General features: G+C 42.7%; 2 protein-coding genes across 3 annotated transcripts in view; one reads left to right on the top strand and one right to left on the bottom strand.

The window, feature by feature from the left end:
* The window catches only part of NPC1 (NPC intracellular cholesterol transporter 1), a 24347-nt gene extending 19423 nt beyond the window's left edge, over positions 1-4924 (top strand). Inside the window, exons 19-25 of the mRNA XM_015855421.2 lie at positions 267-382; positions 936-1065; positions 1367-1567; positions 1832-2063; positions 2711-2824; positions 3540-3702; positions 4313-4924. Coding sequence (XP_015710907.1) covers positions 267-382; positions 936-1065; positions 1367-1567; positions 1832-2063; positions 2711-2824; positions 3540-3702; positions 4313-4395 — 1039 coding nt within the window. The 3' untranslated portion in view covers positions 4396-4924. The remainder of the gene's footprint in view (positions 1-266; positions 383-935; positions 1066-1366; positions 1568-1831; positions 2064-2710; positions 2825-3539; positions 3703-4312) is intronic.
* On the bottom strand, positions 4834-16811 carry RMC1 (regulator of MON1-CCZ1). Of its 2 annotated transcripts, none has more exons than XM_015855422.2 (20): positions 16499-16810; positions 15083-15159; positions 14433-14517; positions 13453-13509; positions 12822-12908; positions 12295-12435; positions 10998-11101; positions 10562-10651; positions 10355-10460; positions 9567-9678; positions 9152-9196; positions 8725-8778; positions 7813-7941; positions 7395-7501; positions 6608-6727; positions 6373-6450; positions 6107-6211; positions 5953-6021; positions 5593-5818; positions 4834-5011 (listed from the first exon to the last, which is right to left on the bottom strand). In XM_015855422.2, exons 1-20 carry the CDS (start codon positions 16673-16675, stop codon positions 4932-4934), a joined length of 2049 nt encoding a protein of 682 aa, XP_015710908.1. In that variant the 5' UTR covers positions 16676-16810; the 3' UTR covers positions 4834-4931. The 2 variants fall into 2 exon arrangements, with proteins under 2 accessions (XP_015710908.1, XP_015710909.1); XM_015855423.2 differs by having other exon boundaries at positions 4947-5011; positions 5593-5645; positions 16499-16811.

Raw genomic sequence — 16811 nt, 5'->3', positions numbered from 1 at the left:
CTGGGAGAGGGTGAAATGTGAAATGGGCTGGGGGTGGTATGGAGGATTGTGGTTGCCTATGGAACTCAAAAGAAGTTCCTGCTGTTTTCTAGCTGTTGTGTTAACAAATAAAACTAGCTCTTAGGTGAGGTACTGGAGTAGGGGACTATGTGGTAAGCTGAGGAGCTTGGATATAATGAGCTGAAAGAGAATAAGTTAGCACTGGAAAAATCAAAGATGTTATGGAATGAAATATTAAATTACCAAAGAGTATGTTATTTTGTTAGCACGAGGATAGGCTATGCCCCATCGTCCTGGATTGATGACTATTTTGACTGGGTGAAACCACAGTCGTCCTGTTGCAGAGTCTACAATACCACGGGACAGTTCTGCAATGCTTCAGGTACTACCATTTGTCTCATTGATAGGGCATTCACAAAATATTTCATGGTATGAGTCAGGTGAATAGCTTTCCTTCATGTGAGTAGAGGCCTCTTGAGTTGCCCTCGAAATTGTTTGAACTGCTGTTCAAGTGAACTTACCTATTTAGTATTGTCATGCTGCTGGTAGAAGACAGCTCACCTGGACGGTCAATGTGATTACTATTCTAAGAATAACTTGGATTGTTATGTGATGTAATGAAACCAGCAAAAGCTTACTATCCATTTTTGTTCACATCCTTCAGTTTGATACAACTCTTATTGGGTCTGATGTAGATGATGCAAAAGTAAATAACAGTTGTCTTAAAGACCTTGTTGTAGTAGTAATAAAAAAAAAAAACAAACACCCGTGACTTTGAATTTAATGCAGAATTGTGGGCCTGTTCAGTTGTATCTTCTATAAAAATGCTTTTTATGTACTTATATTTGGTATTATTGCAAGTCAGAAGTTAGTGTTAAGACAAAGACTATTTTAATCTGTTGTCAACCTCCAACCCTCTTTCTGTATTTCTGCAGTCACAGATCCATCCTGCACTCGTTGTCGACCACTGACACAAGAAGGCAAGCAAAGACCACAGGGTGAAGATTTCATGACATTCTTGCCAATGTTCCTGTCTGACAACCCTAATCCTAAATGTGGCAAGGGGTAAGAGTCATATTCCACGTATCCATCTTTTCCATAGGTTACTCTATCTTTCCTCATGTGGAAGATGCTCCAGGCCTTTTATTGCCTTTGTGTTCCTCCACCAGGCCACAAAGACAGGAGATTCATGTCCTTTTTTTTTTAACTGGGGAGCCTGGAACTGGACACTCATATTCTAAGTATGGCCTCACCAAGGCAGAGTAGAATGGGAGGATCACCTCCCTCAACCTGCTGGCTGTGTTCTCTTTAATGCACCCCAGGTTACTGTTGGTGTTCATTGACATGTGAAATTCTGTTTATACAGAGGACATGCTGCATATGGCTCAGCTGTTGACTTGATAAACAATGGAACTGATGTTGGGGCTACTTACTTTATGACGTACCACACTGTCCTGAAAAAATCATCTGACTATATTGACTCTATGAAGAAAGCTCGGGACATAGCAGCCAATATCACTGAAACCATGGGCATCAAAGAGAAGAACTATCGTGTGTTTGCTTACAGGTATGCTTAAAACATTTTTGCAGGAGGTATGCTAAGGGGCAGAATTAATTTGTACAGCTAAGCAGCTTTGTTACATGTTCACTCAATGCTTCAAAGTACAATTTAAAGCACATCTATTATCTATAATGGAATTAAGACAAGGGGGATTAAGAATTGTTTTGAAGTCTGGAGTCCCTTCTTAATGGAAATAACATGGATCTGTGCAGAAATGGTTCTGTTCCTGGCAAGTAGGATGCCTAACTACAGCATCTGTTCTTTCCACAGTGTGTTTTATGTCTTCTATGAACAATATTTGACAATTGTGAATGATGCCATCTTTAACCTCTGCGTCTCCTTGGGATCAATATTTTTGGTGACAGCTCTGCTGCTTGGATTTGAAGTATGGGCTGCTGTTGTGGTTACAGTAACTATCGCTATGATAATCGTCAACATGTTTGGAGTGATGTGGCTCTGGGGCATCAGCTTGAATGCAGTTTCATTAGTAAATCTCGTCATGGTGAGTTTGCAGGATGTTTGTTTCTGTTTCCAAGTATTGAACAGCTATCAGTATCATGACACTGAGTATTTTGCCACATAACTCTGATGTACCTGAACTGCAGTAGTACTATCTTAATCCTTCTAGATGATCTATAGAAATAGTTTGTCAAGTAACCCAGTATAAATACAACAATTGAACTGTAAGCTGTATGTTTGCTGTGTTTGCCAGCTTTTCAATGTTGAAAATGATTAATTTCCACTTAAAAAATAATAATCATTAAGTGTTAATGTCCCTAACCCTGTAGTATCCAATAGTATGAGTACGTACTCACTGTAAAGCCGTGCTATTGCAACTAGAGCCTAGAAACTGATTACCATGCTCAGCATGTGCTGCTGAGTTTGGCTTCCTTCAACATCAAGCAACTTTCGAACTCTAAAAACACTCCGTGTTGTGATTTTTGTATAATTAAATTGCCTGCTTAGTAATGACTGGTGCTGTACAGCACTCAAAAGCCCTTAGTGACAAACTGATGCTCGATTTGTCACTTCTGGTGGCAAGTTCAACCTTGGAAACTCATACTTTATAACCTGTCTAGAGTTCTTAGAAGAGATGTTACCATCAAAATGCTTATCTAAATGATATTGTGTCTGTCTCCTGCCATCTAGAGCTGTGGCATTGCTGTGGAGTTCTGCAGCCACGTGACGAGAGCATTCACTGTTAGTACCAAGGGCAGTAGAGTGGAGCGTGCGGAAGAAGCTCTGTCTCACATGGGCAGTTCAGTAAGTACCTGTCTACTCTGTAGAGGGGAAAAGGAATAGCTAAGTTTGAACTGTATAACTTGAGGATAATGATGTAGTCTGAAGATCACCTTGCTTCTTTAGGGGGAATAACTTATCGAAACTGCTGATGACTCAACCTAAGCTTCTACAAGTAATAGGGTTGATCAAGACTTGATTAACTTTATATTAGCTGACATTACTACTACCCAGCATTAGAGAATGGAGCTAAAAGTTTGAGCTGAAACAGGAGACTAATTGAGTTGTCCCACTGAAGTTGTATGTGCTTCTCTACCAAATGCTTGGAGGTGACTGGGAAAGGTCATGAACAGGGGATGGCATTGGAGCTCTGAGAACATAAGCAACCCAGGTGTGGCTGGAACAAGTTGTTCTAGTGCTGGATGTACTTGACTCAGGAAAGGGACTTCACTGAACTGTGAGTCACCTCAAGTAGTGGCTGTATTTAGTATCTAACTGCCTGAAGTCAAAATCAAACTAGAATGGTTTGGCTGTACAGTTTGTACCAGTTTGGTACCATATTGAACCAAACCTGTGGCATCAAGTCAGGGCTAGAAGGTGGATGCTTCTCTTGAGTAGAGCTTTTAGTTCTAAAGATTAATAGGGAAGCTGGCACACTATATCTGGGAGCCTCAAGTGACCTAAGCGTTTCTGAGCAGAAACTGTTTTTCTTAAGTAATAACTGCTTTTTAATCAACAGGTCTTCAGTGGAATCACACTAACCAAATTTGGAGGAATTGTAGTACTGGCTTTTTCCAAGTCTCAGATCTTTAAAATATTCTACTTCAGGATGTACTTAGCTATGGTTCTGCTGGGAGCAACACATGGACTAGTATTTCTTCCAGTTCTGCTTAGTTACATAGGTAAGACGTAGCAGCCTATTCTAAAGTGCACTTAAAAACATCTTGCTACCTGTAGATACTTTTCTCTAGCTAAATGAAAAGGATTGCATCAGCCTATGCCATGCAAGCAGTCTGATCCCTTAGATTAAGAGGGCTGACTGGCATTATGCTGTTACAGGCAGGCTAAACTGAAGCAGCCAGTCTGTACACTGTGCTTGGTCTGCACTGTTGTTAATGGAGTTGTCTGCCTAAGCATGTGTGGCACAACTGTCAAACTTGGGAACAGGATGATGGGGGGGAAGCTACAGACCTGTTGTAGGACATGGGTCTGTTTGTGAGTGATCTCACATCACAATTAGGAAAACCTAAATGCAGTCTTCCTTGTATCTGGAAGCTTGTGTGTATGACTTCTTAGCTCTCCCCCAGGAAGTCCAGCAAATCCTTGTCAGTCTTGTTAGCTATTGTCCCATGCTGCAGCTATTACCAGCTGAACACAAGCATGCAGCTGAAGACTTATCAGTGTTAAGCTGGCCAAAGAGGAGTAAGGTCATGGATGGCTCCTCCGGGCAGCTGCTGGCTGATATGCTGTAATGTTGAGACTTTGGAGTGACTCTTGTTTTCTTTTCCTCAGGTCCATCAGTAAATAAAGCTAAAACTCATGCTGCACAGGAGAGGTCCAGAGGCACAGAACGAGAGAGACTCCTCTACTTCTAGTTTTTAACAGTGTTCAGTGGACTCTATGAACTGTGGCTTAGGCCCAACTCCTCTTAAGAACTGAAGCTCAGCAGTGTTCTGTGACTATCACACTGTAACCACCACTGACTCAACTCCTGCACAGATTCAACTAGGAGATAGCAGCTGCAGCTTTGGACACGGCTTCAAACTCAGGAAACGCTACGCGTGGCTCATGTAACAGTATTATTACTAAACCTAGATGTGTTAAGATTACTAAAACACTTCTGTTTTCAAGAGGTTGCATCTCTTCTAGAAACTTAAACCAGCTGCACTGCAAGTTGAATAGCTGTTTTGTACGAGATTGGACTGCTCAACCACTGACACTAATTTTAAATGCAGGTCAATGCAATTTTTGTCTCTATTTTTAGGGGGGAAGCCATCACAAGTTGTAATATTTTTTAGTACAATTTGCCAAAATGTCTTGTATATACTTTATTATAAAATAGCAATTTTGTAGTTCAAAAATCTACTTAAATGCAATAAATTAAGTTTATACATTCCAATGGAAGAGGGTTTCAGAACGTTGTGGGCTTCATAAGAGCTTGTTCTCCAAATACTTGTTTGAAGAAGGTGACGTGTTCTTCACAGTGCTCACCTGAGAGAGAAAAAGGATGTTAATGGGGGAAGGGAGAAACTGAGAAGCAGGACAGCACAGCTTGGGTTGTCTTGTGGTAAAGCAGGTGTCTGGTGCTTTGATCTGGGAACTGTATCAAACTCCTGCCCACACAAGGTCTCTCAGTCTTCAGGTTCAAGATGCTGAAATTGAATTCTGAGCCTCCCCGCTACCTCATGATTAACAAACCATTGCTGGGACAGGCAGTTCTGCTTAGGTTTTAAAGTGAGAGGAATTGTAGCATAAACCAGGCCTTGCATTTTGTCATGTGTGGGAACAGTCAAGACGCAGCCTTTGCATGCAGGTGTCTTTTTGTGGCTTTAGGAAGAAACATTAATTGGAGATACCAGCTTTGCTAAATTAAGCACTGCAGACTACTGCAAGCCAACCAAGTTAGCTTAAGCTGAGAGTTTGTGTTTGGCTTCAGCTTGTTTTACTTTAAAGTACACTGTTTAAAGGGGTAAGCCAAGTTAACTGTGGAAGTATGCTTGAAGGTAAGCCTAAGTACAGACACAGTTCTGTTTGCACAGCTTGAATCATCTGTTTAGCTTCTTATTGCTTACCTGGTGTGAAACTTGGGTTTCCCCGTAATCGCTGATTTCTTTGCTCAAAGAATCTGAAAATAGTGTAGAAAAGCATCTCATCATCTGCTTGTTTTGCTGCATCAAGGAATTTGCGGGCTGAAATGCTGTCATGTCCTCCAATACCCCTGATGAATCGCAAGGCAGCCAAAACTTGGTGTTTGGACAACAGAACTTCCACTATTTCATCATTTGCTGTGGAGAGCCTCTGTAAAATCAATCACAGCTCTAAGGCTATGTTTCTAACAGATGAGTTAGATGTGAGCTTGTCACCTGAAGCTCAGTCAGGTTAAGTCTAAGCCACATGTGTGACATGGACATACTACAGTTTGAAATGCTTACTTTCAACATGTCCAGAGAGAGCTGATGTGCAGGAGGGTAAATGCTTTCCAGGGACAGTAATAGACAAGCCTAGAGCAAAAATGGGAATAACAATGAAGTTCTGAAGACTCCTCACCTCCATCACTGGCTTTTGGAAGCAACCTGACTTACGTACCAAGGGCTTTGAGTCACTGAGCACGTGATACTGCAGAAACTGATGGAGCGTGTAGAACAAGTTATGTTGAACGAGGGTTTTGATGACCAGCTCGTACAAGTAGTGCTGCGAATACAGGAAGACCTCCATCAAAGGCATGTCTCAGTACCAGTCTTCAGGTGTAGAAAGTGGGATTATTGTATAGGATTTAACACATGACCGAGACTGGTTTGAAATTTCAAGCAACTTCATACAGTGAGGTGGTACAGTGCACGTAAATGCTTTACCTGAACTGCAATCTGGAACTGGTTAAGAGAGCGAATGTATTCCATCAAGACTGCTATAGTGAATTTATGAGGTGCTTCCTAAACAAGACAAGAAGTATTAGCAGGAAAAGCCAGAGAAGTACAACCTACTGACAAGTTGTTTCCTGATCTGGGTAAGGGGAAAGGGTGTAAGACCCTGCACGTAGTCTCACATAAAACGTAGCAGGTGGTTTTATTTCTGTCACAATTAACTTACCTTCTTCTCTGTAAATACAGATAAAACATGGGTGTACATGTCAGACTGGTCAATAACTGCCTGAGTGCGGACTGGCCGTTTCAGGAGTGGATTACTTCTACTCTGGCCTGCTTCTACCACCTACAAGGAAAAAAGAAGTGAAGAACGCAGTACTTTTGGGAGTATAGTTGGGGTTAAATCTTATTTAAACAGAACGTTTATAATTATAGCTCCCAGTTAAAAACATGCTTTGTTATTATGAGAATTTGCACCTATGAATTCACATTCACTCAGCTCACAGCAGGGACCTCTAAGTTTAATACAGCTTTTAAGTGACCGATGTAGCTACTGCTGTGTATCTCAAATCCAGGAGATGAACAAGCTTACTATATTGATTGATGCAGGCCCACACCCTTACACTGAAATCCTGCTAAGGTTGTACTACATGAGTAGAATGTGATAATAAGTGCTGCATACATTTTACAGTGACTATTTCAGTAGTCTCTAACTATTAAAATAGTCTCAAGACTCAAAGCTGCTCTTTGAACCCCTACCCAATCTTAACGTATTCTAGGGTCTGTTACCTGCCTTATGGAGATGAACTACGCAGCACCTACTGTAGCAGAGTGCTGAACAAATGTTATCCCCAAGTGTGTGACAACCTGCACCTTGTACAAGACTTTCTGCTGCCAGGGACCGACCTGAGGGTAGGTGTGACAAGCAGGTATTTTGGCTCTGCTATCATGTAACCTGAAATTCGAATAGGATAATGCTATCTCTGTAAGCTGCTGTAGCTAACATGGTTTACCATAGTATAGCTTTGCTCAGCTTCCAAGTACTTCTTATATTCATGATTCAGTTTGTCAAAAACAGTTGCAATCACAGACAGTGATCCCCTTTCCGGCTCACTGAGCACTGAAAAGATAAAAAAAAACAAAAAGAAACCTATGAGGAAAAGTAACAAAAGGAGTTTAGAGTTCCCTTTTCTAAAAGGAGATCTCTACTCTGTGCTAAACTTAAATGGGATTGTTCATTATTAAATGGATTTTAACTAAATGGGGATGGGGGAGGCCAAATTATTTTGTGCTGCTAATTCCTCTTTAGAATGGTGACTGAATGTACTACAGTTATCTACCATTCCATATGACAGCTCAGATCTCAGAACAGCCCAGCTAACCTGGCAGTACTGCACATTCTGGGTATGCAGACAAAGCGTTTGCACTTACTTTGAGAGCACACGGCTAGGATAACCATTTTGCATTCTTTCCTTTGGAGAAGGAAATCCATTAGTCTTCCTTTATCGAGCAAAAGCTTTACTACAGGCTCAAGCTTCACTTGAAGATTCCAGAGATAACCTTAATTTGAAGGAATAACAAACTATTATCTGAGATCATACATTCAGATACCCCCATTTTCCACATCAAATGAGAACACACACAGCATGCAGCCTGTTTGCCTTTCTAACTCTGTTTTAGAGCAGTGTTACCTCTGGAGAGATTTTAATAAGGATATGTTCATCCCATTACCACCATGAAGAGCTGCTGCTTTACCAGGTAGAGCTGATTCGGCCCTCTGTGTACTAATGCTATAAACTTGAACAACAGAGTTAAGGTTTTGTTACCTTAGCATTACCTGAGCTCTGCTGTGGAGGTTATGATTGAAAATAACGCTGATTGTTTACTGTCATTGGGTTGGTTGCTGCTGAGCTGTGTATACACAATGTATCTCCTATTTCTCACACTGCTTTGACAGTGCATAAGCTGGGGCTGCACAAGGAGGGAGGGGGCAGCTGGCCCAACCCGCCTTTACCCTGTGTCATGCTCAACCACCGAAGCAAGGAGGAGAAAAGGAGGAGGAAGTGGGGACAGTCAAGGTTATGATATTTGTCTTCTTAAGTAAACATTTCCTGTGCTTGAAGCCCGGCTTTCCTAACACTGGAACAGTTTGTTCTTGTTTTGCTCAGCCTGCACATGCAGCTGTTCTTTCCCTACTGAACCGAATCTCAACCCACAAGTTTTCTCACTTTGACCAGATTCACTTTCCCATCCAGCTGGGGATGGTACCTGGCTTCCTGATGAGGTTAAACCACCTCTATTAACCCCCACTTTACACTGAATTACAAGAGTCAGACAGCTCACCTTCACTTGCACTGATGATGATATCAGGTTGAAAGACAATCCACGATGATGAATCTAAATATTAAGGTTCAATACTTTTCTCAACACTGATTCAGAACCATTGCTACTATATTAGTTACTGTACTGAAACAGAATTGGTTGACATACCTTCATTTACTGCCACAGCTGTGCAAAGCCTAAAACCATACCTTTGGAATTCTATTTGCTTTAATCTTTTTCAGTATCTTTCCTTTACCGTGGCATCTCTTACTGCTTCAGTATCTTCAGATACTGAATGCAGTGTCCTTCATAGGAGCCTCTGCTATTTCCTCTTGAAGTGATAGTCAGGCTTAATTGCTACAGCTGGATTTAGCTAGTCAGGATATCAAGTGCTGTTTTTTTCCAGGCGTGGAATGTAGCTGACACTTTAAGAGTATTTAAAGGATACAGAGTTTACAGGGAACAGGAGACTGACTTGTCACAGAGGCTGGAACTGCAAAAAAATTGACAGCAATTAAGAACAGCAGTACATGGCAGCTCCTCCATGCTACCAAACGACAAGCCCCACACTTACACATCTAGCAGCCCTACAGCATGCAGGCAGAAAAAGAAGCTATATAGCTAAATATCTATAAAGATATAGCATGCAGCTAAAATAACAACTGCTTTTCTGTAGTAGGCACAGATCTGGGACAAGAGTTACTGTTCACTTCCTTGTTATCATCATCTCTTCCTCATTCTTTCCTAGACATGTACAGTGGCAGTAAGCAGCACCCTGAAGGCTGAAGCACTATGGTATACCAGCTGCTGCATTTCAATAGTCTTGCTAACAGGTCAGAACATCCATTACACAGCAGTTCTACCTGCTACAGGAACTTGATAGGGTTGTATTGACCGAGGTGGAAGAACAAATTGGTGGATGGTAGTGGACCCGTCAAAATCTCCTCTTAGCTTGATGTCAAATATGACCGAAGTCTGAAATTGAGAAGAAAAATTAGTTTTCACAACTCGTGGGTTTACACTAATATGTTTCACTTATAATTCATATTAATGCTACATCAACTAGTCAGCCTAACAATTTACGCTAACCCAGTTCTTAAAGGAGCACAGAAAAGACAATTCCAGAAGCTAAAGCCTTTCCATGCATTAAGCACAAAACACTACTCAGGTTTTCCACTGCTCAAGCTGTGTTATAAAGAATAAGGACAAGTAAGTTTTACCTATACTAGCACATGTCTAAGGTTACATGCGTTCTTTAAAGTCTGTACAGACCTGGGCCTTCAAATAAAAAAGCTGAAGTTTTGTCCTATAAACTGATCATCCCAATTACTGTGATAGAAGAAGTTGTTAGGATAAATAACTATCCAGGTTCACTTTCTACATTGCATTAAAAGCATACAGAGTGCAGCAGCAGAGTATTGCAATGAAGTAATAAAAAATAAAAGTAAAAAGAAACAGGCATTAGAAAAGGCCCCAGTGTTATCTACAAGGCAAAAGGATGCATTTGATTCTTAGCCTCATATTTGTTCCTCCTGTAAATACTCTGGCTGTTGGCACAGCTAACCACACACAGAAGTATTCCTTAGAACTAACAGGTAGAGCTATTAAAATCTGTCCGTAAGTAAGACAAGAACATGTAAATAAACCAGACCTCAGTATCCTGATGATGTACTACCACCAAGTTATCCACAACGTTTAGTGCAAACTTTCCTGTTCTGTTCAGCTTTAAGATGTGTGTCTTCTTACAGGGACCCTCTCTATATGGAAACAGAGAAGAGCTGGTCAGTAAACCTATTTAAAACAGAAAAGCACAAGACTCTTAGGCACACATGAGGTATCACTCATATTCTTCTCTCACCTTGGCAAGTGATAGAGGACTACTTCTGCTCCTGTACTATTGGAAGTCCTTGAGTGATGCCTCAAATAGAGAACGTAAAGCTGCCCGTATCTAGTGAGACAACAGCATTAAAACATTGAAAATAAAGAGTGGGGACAGAGTTGAGAACAAGGACATCCTTTTAAAGCAAAGGCTGAAAGTTTACTCTACCAGAATATTAGAACCGTGTTCTAATTAATTGTTTGATTTAGGTAATCTCACCCCTTTTCATCTAGGATAAAAGTGAAACACTAAAACAAGAGTTGACAAATTACAGGGTGCAGCCTAATACTCAAGCACATTAGACATCCAAAACCAATTCCACCAGCACATCTGTTCAGAAATGAAACTGTCTCAGCCTCCCCCAGCTGTCATACTTTCCCACAGAATGATAAGGCCAGACTAGTCAGATACATACATCGTAGCCATAGCAATATCCCTTTCGGAGAGGCTGAGCTTGGAGGATTTGGGTGCCACAGGTAGCTCAATTTCGAATTTGGAGAGCTTTGACATCGTCCCACTCTATTGAAAAAACAACAGAAACCTGCTGTTAAGATACCAAACTGAAAGGCCTGGGCCAACCTTTAACCAAACATTATGTTAATAGCACCCCCATGAGGTGAAGAGTGGTAGTAGTCCTAAAGAAAAACATTTCTCCACAGGGATCCTAAACACACTTCTTGTATTACAAAATTAGCAGCATCTTCACCTTGCTATCACAGCTTCAGCTTGAAAAACGTTTTAACTTTAATTATGTCAATCCAAGTCTGTATGCTAACGCCATTTAAAACGGCCTTGAGATCTCAAACGTAAGTTCTCCCCACTTTCACAGCAAAACACACAGTCCAGAACCTAAATAAATGCTACTGGAAAGGGGAAAATGTCAGTCATTCTTACCAGTTACAGTCTGAACACAAAATTAGTTCCTTAACTGCACTCTGGCACACACAGTATTAAGGAGAGGAAAGCATGACACAAGTCCTTATAAAGAAAGCAGTGGGAAGAAGGTTATACTGAGACACCTCAGAGAACAACACTTCAGGACCCTGTACAGACCCTAAGAGATCAGTGCAAACCAGAATACCCATCTAAACATTTTTTTTGTCATATAAGTATATGAGTTGTCAAGTATTACATCATTCATTTTCTCTTCCTCTTTCTCAAGATCAACTGTATAAAATTAGCTGAGCCCCTCTGTTTCCAAAGAGGACATGAGATAGAAGCGACCATTTTAAGCCACTCACTGTGAACTAGCTTACAGATTTTTGCCTTGCCTCCTTTGCTTATTGCCATTAAAAGATGTGAACTCAGACACCCCTCTTGGAAGAAATTCAGGAAAGTAAACTCTTCGAAAGGGCTGACAATAGCAGGACAAGGGGAAATGGTTTTACGTTGAAAGAGAGAAGATTTAGGTTGGATGTTAGGGGGAAGTTCTTCACTAGGAGAGTGGTTAGGCCCTGGAACAGGCTGCCCAGGGAGGTTGTGGATGCCCCGTCCTTGGAGGTGTTCAGGACCAGGTTGGACGGGGCCCTGGGCAACCTGATCTAGTAAGTGTGTATGTTTGGTGGCCCTGCCAGGCAGGGGGGTTGGAACTACATGATCCTTGAGGTCCCTTCCAACCCGGGTCATTCTGTGATTCTGTGAAAGCAGTAGAATATTTGAGTGAAGTAGCAGCCTTACACAGGAAGCACATAGAATGGAATACAACAATTTACCTTGAAATAGAATGGCTGCAGGACATTGCCAAGGACAGTGGTTGACAGAAGAATGACAGAGCTCTCTGGACAGTACATGTACCAGTTGACATTGATACTCTGATTCTTCAGAAGTTTCAAACTTCGTTTCTCCGGTAATACCTGGAAGCACGAGATGTTACCATTATATTATTCCTGGATTCCAACAGCATAAGTAGCACACAGCTATGGAGGAAGTTCACAATATCCCTTGCCATGAATGCCAGAAAGGGCAATTTATTCCTCAGAGTTCTCAAAAAACACAAGCAAAGAGCATCTCTTCATAAAGAGTTCTCAATGCTTAATTCAGTATTCCATCTTTGGATCTTTGCTTCGTTTCCCCGGCCCCCAAAAAAGTATTCATCTTAAAGAAAAATAATCACAGCCTGAATAAAAGAGCGGAACAACAACAATAAAAGACACACCATTTCTGAATTTGAGAGACAGAAGAGCAGAATTCAGAGATACTGGCCAAAGTACATCTGTCCTACAGGAGTAATTTGTATTACCTGATAGAATTCGATTCCTTGATCTGTGATGAAGACAATTTCTGTTGAACTTGTCCAGCAGAATCCTAGAATATTGGCATTCTTCATCTTTACACAAGCAAGCAAACAAACAACCTTTTACTTGGAAAATTAATTATTCAGATAAGCGAACATTATTAAACAAAGAACGTGAGATCAAAGACTATTTGGCTCTCCAGTCCCTGGGGTTCATGCATTTCACAGCTAAATTCCCAGTAGGCATCTGAAACTTCTGTAGAAGACTCCCAACGTAAGTACTGCACTGCCTCCATTTTGGAAGCATGTATGATTTACAAGCTTATTATACAGCCTGTTTTATTTCCACCCCCTGAGCACAACCAAGTTCTGGTTCAAACCATCCTGACCAGTTCAGCCAATTCCTGGCAAGAAAAGCCTGTTCCTTCCAAGCCATGAAAACCACGTGCTTTTGTGGTACTGTCATCTGTTGGTTTAGCTCAATTCAAATAAACAGTGGTGACTACGCACCTCCTTTATTCCTCAGCAGTGTTTTGGAATGTATCTCCTTAGTTCTCACAGAGAACAGAGGCTGCCAGCATAACCAGCATTAGAGCTTCAGCCAAGCATATAAGCTTTGGATGTTTGCTTCACTTACCTTACATTCCTGTGTATATTCTATCTGAGGGCTGTCGGGAATAAAATTCAAGAAATCCTGCAACAACACACACAAAGCACATTCACAGTTACTAAGCATGGAATATTACAGACACAAGATAACAAATATTAGCTAATCAAATAATTTCAGGCAAGATAGAATCATAGAATTACCCAGGCTGGAAAAGACCTTGAAGATCAAGTCCAACTGCAGCCTAACCGGTACCCTAACTCTAACAACCCTACACTAAATCATATCCCTGAGCACCACATCCAAACGGCTCTTAAACACAACCAGGGATGGCGATTCAACCACCTCCCTGGGGAGCCTATTCCAGTACATAACTACCCTTTCTGTAAAGAAGTGTTTCCTAACATCCAACCTAAACTTGCCCTGGTGCAACTTGAGGCCATTTCCCCTCATCCTGTCACCTGTCACCAGTGAGAAGAGACCTGCCCCACTCTCACTGTAAGCACCTTTCAGGTACTGGAAGAGGGCGATAAGGTCTCCCCTCAGCCTCCTTTTCCCCAGACTAAACAGCCCCAGCTCCCTCAGCCTCTCCTCGTAGGGTTGATTCTCCAAGCCCTTCACAAGCCTCATTGCCTTTCTCTGGACCTGCTCCAGTACCTCCATGTCTTTCCTGTGCTGAGGTGCCCAAAACTGAACACAGTACTCAAGGTGAGGCCTCACCAATGCCGAGAAAGATAAGCAGAACTAAGCTTGACATATTACATCCTACTTCACCACAGCTGTAATTTTTTTATAGCACTCAGCTCCACCCACCCCACCTTTCTTCAGCGATGACGCTCATGCAACAATAACGTTGCTTGGCATCTGCTCAGCCCCAGGGTTAGGGATGAATTTTCACTACAGCTGCTGACAGCCCACAGAACTCCCTCTCTTCTCAGAGGCTCCTTCTCTGGTACTTGAAGTATCTGAGCTCCAATGCCCTCCCTGCCTGCAGGGTGTCGGAGTCTTACCACACTCTTTGATGTTCTCTGCACAGCGAGTATCTTGTTTCCCAAGGAAAACTTGATGCACTTCACTTCTCCCTTGTCCTCCATCCTACGGAGGAAGTAAAAGAAGTTATGGAAATACTGTTTAAAATAGCCTGTAACAGAATTCTGGAATACACCCTCTAAAAGAGGACGAGAGGAAAAAAGGCGTAACATTCAAGCCTGTGTTCTCAATCCAGTCCTAACGCTTCCCCAAGTGCTGTAACACTGACATCCGCTGCTCAGCTCCTTTATGACCATGACTGCTGCTAATGGACCCAAATCCACTTGCATTCCCACTAGGATACATCAGCCCCTAGAGGAAATTCTGAAGTCAAAGGGCAGAGTGAAGCCGTTTTCACACCATTAGGAAAGAAGTATAAATATAAAGCAATTCTTACCAAACCAGAGTCAGTACAATTGGCACAATTATGGCAATTTAATTGCCAGGGTGTGCTACTAAGTCCAGATAAACAGAGAGCTACACAGACAGCTTAACTGCAAGAAGATTATGTCTGCTCACGACTATGCACAGGTTTTATGCCAGAGACACAGTAAAAGATGAGGGTTAAGTGTCACATCGTTCTATGACTATGGAATACCATCCTCAGACAACAAAGGGGAAAGTGCCTTACCTGAATGAAATGGAATTTCTATCCTCCAAACCTTTAACAACAACTCCTGTAGCTCCACCAGATCGAACAGCGAAAACCTATTAATAAAATAATTATATATCAATTAAAAACAATTATTTCCTCTGAAAATTCAAGTTGATAATAATACTTGAACTACCGGCATGATAAAATAGTAAAAGTTGTACCACCTTTTTTGGTTTGCTCTGTAAAAACATCTGAGACATGAGATAAGCTGCTAAGCAGGAAAACAGCTCAGGGAGCAGGAAGCGAAGAGGTACAACTCACTGACCCAGAACGTTTATCTTGTCAGAGCATGTTCTTAGATAGGAAGAGCTCAACAGTAACCCACAGCTTTGCCCGTACAAAAGATGTTTCAGCTGTCTTACATTAATAATCTAAAGAATTCCTTATTACAACTACACATATGTTTATATAAAGCCTGCTAGAGAAGTCATGCTGTTAGAGAACTGGGAAGCCACACAGAAGCAGCAGACACACAGATCACAACTCAGACTAATAGGTACTTTGCTCTGTTTCTGTGCAGCTTTATTACATCCACACTAGGATACAGTGCTCCCAGCTCTCAAAATATAAGGAAAGGATTGAGGTTTATAAAGAGAAAGGACACCAGTCGCTCTATATGCTAAGCAGCAGCACAACACAAATGCCATTAATACTCTCCCCCTCTTCAAGCATGATCACAGGATCATAAGGGTTGGAAAGGACCTTTGGGATTGTCTAGTCCAAGCCTCTTGCAAAGCAGGCTCCCTACAGCAGGTTTCACAGCAAGGCATCTTGGAGCACTGGAACAGGCTGCCCAGGGAGGTGGTGGAGTCTCCTTCTCTGGAGATATTCAAGACCCGCCTGGACGCCTACCTGTGTGACGTGGTGTAGGGAGCCTGCTTTGGCAGGGGGGTTGGACTCGATGATCTCTAGAGGTCCCTTCCAACCCCTACAATTCTGTGATCTAGACAGGTCTTGAGCGTCTCCAAAGGAGATCCCACAAACTGTGCTACTTCCATGGGGAAGAAAACGTGAATGCTTCAATGCTGTGAATGCTGTATGTAATGGTTACCTCTGTACCGTCAGACAGCTGACGGTACCCACATCAATCCAAGCACTGTGCCATACCTTTACAAATAGCAAAACCCAGTTTATCTGCTGACACTACAGCTCGGCCTAGAGCACCTCCAGGGATGGGGCACCGCAGCTTCTATGGGCAGCTGTGCCAGCGCCTCGCCAGAGAAGAAAAGCGAACCGCAGAGCTCGGCAGCCGAAGGGAGCCGCAGGGAAGCAGCCCCGCGGCCTGCTCGGGAGGCGCAGGGCCATAGGGACAAGCCGAGCCCACAGAGCCGCTGCCTCAGTGCCCGGCAGACATAGGCCCTCTCTTGAGGCACAGCCCGGCGCCGCACCCACCTGCTTGTTGGCCTCATCGAAGAAGACGCAGTTGACGGGGTTGGCCTTCTCGAAGTGCACGGGCCGCGCACACAGCGCCAGGTAGCAGCCATCCCCGCCGCCATCTCCTCCTTCTCCTCCTCCCGCTCCCTCCGGCGCCGCTTCCTCCCCCGGCGGCGGCGGCGCCTCGCGGCTCATGGCGGCGGCTGGCAGCGCCTACGGTGCCCAACGCAGCTCCCGGCTGCGGCCGCTTCCTGTTTACACTGCCGCCCTCCTCACATGACGAGGGAGAGGCCTGACTTAAAGGCCCGACTTAAAGGCCCACAGGGAGACG

Source organism: Coturnix japonica, chromosome 2 (genome assembly GCF_001577835.2).
Source record: "Coturnix japonica isolate 7356 chromosome 2, Coturnix japonica 2.1, whole genome shotgun sequence".
Classification (NCBI taxonomy): Eukaryota; Metazoa; Chordata; class Aves; order Galliformes; family Phasianidae; genus Coturnix; species Coturnix japonica.
The sequence above is the reverse complement of the archived record's forward strand: the minus strand, read 5'-3'. Positions and strand labels throughout refer to the sequence as shown.